Source organism: Chelon labrosus (assembly GCF_963514085.1).
Source record: "Chelon labrosus genome assembly, chromosome: 18".
Classification (NCBI taxonomy): Eukaryota; Metazoa; Chordata; class Actinopteri; order Mugiliformes; family Mugilidae; genus Chelon; species Chelon labrosus.
This window is the reverse complement of record NC_140351.1, coordinates 8689534-8696590: the sequence shown is the minus strand read 5'-3', so window position 1 is coordinate 8696590 and position 7057 is coordinate 8689534. Positions and strand designations below refer to the sequence as shown.

Genomic DNA, 7057 nt, shown 5'->3' with positions numbered 1-7057 from the left:
TGGTGGGCCAGATTTGGCCTGTGGACCATATGTTTGACACCCCTGCTCTTAACAGAGAACTGTTGACACTGCAAGAATTTTCTCTCGTGCTTTAAATGCATATCACGTGATTAGAAGGAAATGTAAAATGAAAGGTGTCTTTTGTTTTATTTTACCAAACGTACACCTTCTAACTCTGGTGTCTTTGATGCATTCATAGACTTTTATTTTGAAGTGTTGAGCATCAGGTGACATGGCTTTTGTTTCCTGTGTGATCCACATTGTATCTGGGGCATTTCTGCGTGGAGTTTGCATGTTCTCCTTTTGTCTGTGTGGGTTCTCTCCGGGTACTCCGGCTTCCTCCCACTGTCCAAAGACATGCTTGTTAGGTTAATTGATTCTAAATTGGCCGTAGGTGTGAGTGTGAATGTCTGTCTGTTTTGCTGGTACTGCTCCCCCAACAAACCACAGCAAAGTATAGGGCACTCACAACAGCAGACTGGTAGAAAGTCTCCAGCAACTTGCTGCATACATTAAAAGACCTGAGCTTCCTCAGGAAGTAGAGTCTGCTCAGGCCCTTCTTGTACATCACTGTTGTCCCTCCAGTCCAGTCTGTTGTTCACATGGACTCCCAAGTACTTGTAGTGGTCCACTACTTCCATCTCCAGGACCTAAACGGTGATGGGCTCCGCTGGTGTCCTCTTCCTCCTAAAGTCGATTGGTCTTGTACACATTCAGGAGTAGGTGGTTTGTCTGGGACCGCTCAACAAAGTCTCCGATCAGTGTTCTATACCTCACCTCCTGTCCACCTCTAACACACCCAACCATCGCAGAGTCATCAGAGAACTTCTGCAGGTGGCAGGACCCAAGCTAACAGAGTTTAGCTGGTTGCACACAGCACATGAACATGATGAAATGAAAATGGCACCAGTGAGCTTTAAGTTCCTGGTCACTTGATTTATGCTGCCACCTCCTGGTATCAACAAACTGATGCTGTTTATGTTGAAACTACTGTACATGTATACACACATTGAATATGATCAATAAAGGGAGCTGACAAAATAAAAGATCCAGATTTATAGGGGCACATACTTATGTAGATTTAATTGCAAGTGTAACTTACCACAATGAGTGATTTAGTTTATTATTGTGTCACAACCTGGCTCAAACAGCAGTGACAAAAAAGGCAAGCCACACAAAGTCTACTAATAATATGAATTTAATAAAGCAAAACAGGTAGATTGTGGTATGTCCGTCTGCATATCAGTGTGCATGCTATGTTGGAGTGTGTGAGTGAATGGAGCAGTGCATGAGAACATAACACCAAATACACACAAGAGAGCAGTCAGGTGGCCAGCCAGGTGAGAGAGAAGTGAGTCAAGGCCTACTTTATGGCCTCCCCCTGCAGCTTCCTCAGGTGTGCTGCATCTGTGATGAGACTGTAGCTCCACCTCCCAGGCTCCTGCAACACAGAGAGTAACAGCCTCCCAACCCACAACCCAAGGCCAGCTTATAGAGGCCGTCACAACTAACACAGTTTTTTAGGTTGTGCCTTTTGTGGGTGTGGGTTATGGTCCCTTTAATGTTAAAAAACAGATGTCTGTTCACAGAGAAAAAACAGGTGAAGAGATCGTGAAAAAGCAGAGGAAGACGTCCACCGTGAAGACATCCAGGACAGCAGAAAGCAGCAGGACACGGTGTACACACAGGTCAAAGTGTTTCACACAAAAAACAGCTTCACACAGACTGTTGACGGTCCAGAGGATCTTTACTCTCAAGTACAGAAACACTGAGTTCACACTTTCACTGTGAGGGTGTTAGTTCATGTTAAATGACACAGAGGCCTGAACGAGAATATGTTGTGTTTACTGACAACAGTTCAAGAAAGGAAACTCTAAACCTTGCCGTCCTCCAACACGGTTTTCTCAGCTACAATATTATAGTTCCTCTCAGTGGTTTAGCTTTTAGTGATGTGAAAAAGATCAGCTTTTAAAATAAATTAATTATTCACACCATGATGAGCTCAAGATGCCCCTAAAAGGCGACGTCCTCGCTCACAGAGCTCGAGCAGGAAGAATAAAGACTTGTTGTATTTTTTCGTTTCAGTCATGTGATATCTGTCAGCAGTAGAACAAAACCAAGAGAAGTTTGGGCGTTTGCTTTTACATCACAAAAACTAACCAAAAGAGCAAAAGATTTTATAGCAGCGGATTCATCTGGTAAGAAAAGTATTACTGTTTTTTTTTTTTTTACTTTTTAACCAGAGAGGAAGCACATGATATATTTTAATAGTCTTTGTTTCCAGTCTAGGAGATGAGTGTCATGGCAGCCCTGTTTGTGAACATGGTGACAGTCAACATGTTACTGAGTGTCTTCTTTCTTTCAGGTCAGCTGTTTGTTCAGTCTCTTTTATTTGGAGACATTAATTGAATCATTTCTAGTCTGAAATATTTTCTACTGACATTGTTCAAAGGGTCTACATGTAACATGCTGCAGATGAACTGGAGTTTGTGTCTCATCAACTTTCTCTTCAGGCAGATTTTCATCCACATGATGTTCATCATTAGTCTGGTTTTACAGGTGTTTGGGCTCATTGTGATTTGGATTCAGTCCTCTTCATTACTGCACCAAAGAAGATGGAAGCACTGAGTGGATCTTGTTTGAAAATCCCATGTAACTATAGAGAGGAACCAGGAAAAGGGTTTGACAGCAGCAGAGAAACCTTCGGAGTGTGGATTAAAAATGACTCATATTTATTTGTACATAAAAAGAATGCGGTTTTCAACAGTAGTGGGTCAATTAACATCTATCCAATGAATATTATTGGAGACCTGAGTCAGAAAAACTGCACCACTCTGTTTTCTGATTTAAAGATAAGTCATTCAGACACATACTACTTCAGAATTGAGAACTGGCCGTTCATGGCAACAGCTGCTTGCGACCTTCTTCAAATAACAGTTAAAGGTAAGACAGGTTTTGTTTATTACAATTTATTTTGAACATAATGTGAAATTTGTTTCATCTTCAGTCAATAAACTCTGTAACCCTTCTATACATGTTATCAACAGTACAAATAAGTGGACTGATTAAAAAAAGTAAAAAGCTGAGCTTTACTAACAATAAAATAGATTCTGTCACAACTCAAAATAAAATAATGTAATTTAGGGACATCCAATACTGGTACAATATAATACAATAACGTGTGTTTGATGTGAAACCACAGATTCTCCTTGGAGACCCAGAATTAAAATCTCAGGTGATATGAAGGAGAAGGAGTCTGTCACTATAACCTGCTCAGCTTTCACTCCCTGTCCACATTCCCCTCCTCAACTCACCTGGAATCTCCAACAAGACCCTCACAACAAAATAGAGGAAAACACAGATGGGACCTTTACAACTAAAATCCAGGAGACCATCACTCTGTCAGACACACATGATGGAAACAACATCATCTGTTCTGTCAGATATCCTGTGAATGAAGGAAAAGACGTCAAGACAACAGAGACACTAGAGACTCTCAGTGTTTCATGTAAGACAACCAGAGTTTGTTGTTGGATCCTGTCAGCACATGATGATTCATGGGATGTCAGCTGTTTGTGATGAATAAAGTGAATCTCTGTCACATTTTCCTCAGATGCTCCTAAAGACACCTCAGCATCCATCAGTCCATCAGGTTTGGTGTCAGCAGGTAGCTGGGTGAACCTGACCTGCTCCAGCAGAGCCAAGCCTCCCGTCAGACACTTCACCTGGTTCAAGAACAGCACAGATGGACCCATGATCGTATCTGAAGGACACTTCTACAGCTTCAATGTGACTGATGGAGGAGGTTATTACTGTGTGGCCTCAAATGAACTTGGTAACCAGACGTCACCATGGATTCATTTGAATGTTGAAGGTAAATATCATTGATGAAAACATTTCAACTGAGTCAGTTTGACTCTTGATGTTTCTTGTTTCACATTTCATTTTGGTTTGTGAAGAATTACTGAAGAGGTTAAGATTGTGGTTTATAATATTAGAATTTCATCAGGAGATCAGTTTAAATTTGACAAGTTTTCAAAGAGCAATATTAAAAGTTGATGATGGTTTAGAATCAAATAATCTTCTACTAAGGAGAAGGTGACCATGCTGTCTCGTTTCTGATGATCCAGGGTTTGGGGTTGATGTCCACGTTACAGTGACGATCCTGGGAATCATAATTCTGTACAGTACAATCATCATCTTTGAGTGGTGAGACAAACCTTTCTCTGATATGATACTTTGCAGCTGGAGATCATTTGGTCTCTTTTAAATGTTCACATCTGTTAATATTTATTCATCTTCTCTTTTTCTTTCAGCTGGTTTAGATCAAGATTCTCCAACAAACCAGAGAAGGTGAGATAGCTGACATTATTATTGTTGTCTTCATGTCTGTGAAAGACATTCATTCTTTATGTGAGTAAAGTTTCAGTCTCAGCTTCCCATCAGTCAGTTTCTCCAAATCATTCAACAGGTGACAACTGACAGGAAAAATCTGAATTTTCACTTCTGCAGGGCCGACTCCAGACAACAGGGGGCACCAGATTAGATTTACTTTGAAGGATTTTAACTGGAGCCAAGAACTATGAAATACAGTAGAATAAATAATAAACAGTGTCATAAGACCATTTTTGAATGAATATGGTTAAAAACTGTAATTCACAAAATAGTTCATTGAAATAAAATCTGATAGAAAGTCAAGTTTTTCTTTTTCCAACCATCTACAATTACAATCAATAAATACAATTTTTTACAACCTGGAACTTATTTCTGGCATAAAATATGATAATTTGCTCACCAATATAACTTTTGTATAATTTGTATTCCTTCGGGAGATAATTAGATCAGCGTATATCCATGTAGTGGGAGTGACTGGGGCAACGAAACGCAGCCTCTCAATAACGCATTATCTGCCGTGAAACTCGTTCATTTCACCAATATTTTGTTATCATATGCTAGTGCTATTTCCCGCTGAGTCCGGAGTTAGCTGTTATCATCATCCGGTGTCTGTAGATTGACCTACAGACCCCGGACAATGTCTTCTGACCTGGATGATGTCGTCTCTGAGCGCTGCTCATCTAGGTCAGAAGACATAATCCATGGTCTGTAGGTCAATCTACAGACCCCGGATGATGTTAACAGCTAACTCCGGACTCAGCATACGATAACAAAGTATTGATGAAATGAAGGAGTTTCGCGGCAGAGAGGCTGCGTTTCGGATGTACACTGATCTAATTATCTCCCGAAGGAATACAAATTGCACGAAAGTTATATGGGTGAGTAAATGATCCTATTTTATGCCAGAAATAAGGTCCAGGTTATAAAAAACAGTAGTTCCCCTTTAAACTTCACTGTGGACATCTCCACTCATTTTCACTGGGCTTTGAATGTAAACCACCACCAGAGGGCGACATAACTCCATTAGACTTCACCTTGAATCCACCTGCAGCTCAGACAAGACTTACTGCTGGATTATCTCTGCTTTCCTTTATATTTCATTTTTATTTCACCTCTCTCACTCACATTGCTCTGCTCATTTTCTGTCACCTATTTCAAATAATATATACCACCACTGTTTTATATGTTTTTACATATTTACATTAATTCATAATGAATGGACGAATCATGACATTTTAATTAAATGACTGGTTGCTATGAGGAGGTATCATTCTTCCTTAACAGTGTGACTGAACTCATTCATTCAACCCCCTCTTAGAGTGTAGAGCACTAACGCCTCTGTCTGTGTTGTTTCATTTCCACAGGATACAAAAGAAGAAGAGGAAGACTACATCAAGAGTGTGATTGAGATTCAAGCTTTAAGAGCCACAAGGAGAGGAGGAAGATTCATTGTCAGTACAATGATTTATTATTTCTTATTACTTGTTTTTTTGCTGAACATGCATTATTTCTGTAGTAAAATGTGATATTTTGGTGGATCACAGCATCATCCAGGACTGTACATTTTAAATAATATTTCTCTGTAAAAGATGAAGATTTAAATATTAAATATTTTTATGTAAAATTCTTGTTTCTGTAGGACAAAGAAGAATTTCCCCTGAAACTACTTGTTTCTGGTTTATATACAGTGTGAGAAACATGGCTGTTTAAATGTTTTAAATTTGGTGTAAACAGACATCAATCCTCATTCGTGTGGTAAAAATGTATTAAAGTGTATTTTCAGAAGAAATAATTATAAAATGTAAAACTACATGTTTGTTTGATAGTCGAAGCAGAGTGAGTGTGACAAGGAAGTCATCATGAGGAACTGACTGAGGAAGCATCCAAATGCAAGACACTCAGTCCAGAGAGGCAGGAGTAGGAATTCAAAGTACAATTTAATTAAAACTAAATAAATAAATGGTGCAGCATGGATGGAAAGATAAGAGAGAAACAGGTAAGGACCAAAACAAGAACTTGGGAACATAAGAAATCACAAGTGTAGGACAAACAGGGAAACATCACAAACAATGTGACAGAGAACAAATACAAAGGCAGGGCTATATATACACACGGGAGCAAAGGGGTTAACGAGACACAGGTGAGACTAATGAGGGGCGGAGCACACAAGGAGAAACCAATCCAACAATCAAAGAGGAGAAAACACAGGAAGTAAAACAAGAAAATAGCAGAGAGTCATCAGGTATTAAAGTGAGGTGATATGATAATAATAGCAAGGGGGAGGAGTTTGAGGTTGATGAATGGGTCAGAAAGAGGAATTAAGACTGAGGTAAAACTCTGACTAACATCTCTGTGATGTTTCTTTACCACAGGACACAGAAGAAGAACACGACTATGTCTAAAGAGTGATTGAGATTCAAAGTTTCATGTGCCACAAGGAGAGGAGGAAGATGTCAAGGTCATTGTCAGTGGAATGATTTATTATTTCTGATTCCTTGTTTATACGTACTTATCAAGTGAAATGTGATATTTTGGTGGATCGCAGCATCATCCAGGTCTGTACGTATGAAATAGTCTTGTAGAAGATGAAGATTTGAATATACATTTTTTTTAAACATTTGTTTTTCTTTGTTTCTGTCTGGAGGATAAAGAGGTTTGGTAT

The 7057-nt window shown here is 39.3% G+C and overlaps 1 protein-coding gene across 1 annotated transcript; it reads left to right on the top strand.

The window, feature by feature from the left end:
- Positions 1-602: 602 nt before the first annotated feature.
- Positions 603-4418, top strand: LOC311503742 (sialic acid-binding Ig-like lectin 7; the record flags this gene model as incomplete). Its single annotated transcript, XM_084566616.1, has 4 exons — positions 603-705; positions 2590-2943; positions 3203-3508; positions 3614-4418. The coding sequence occupies 4 exons, from the start codon at positions 603-605 to the stop codon at positions 3886-3888; spliced, it is 1038 nt and encodes a 345-aa protein (XP_084422742.1). The 3' UTR covers positions 3889-4418.
- Positions 4419-7057: the final 2639 nt, after the last annotated feature.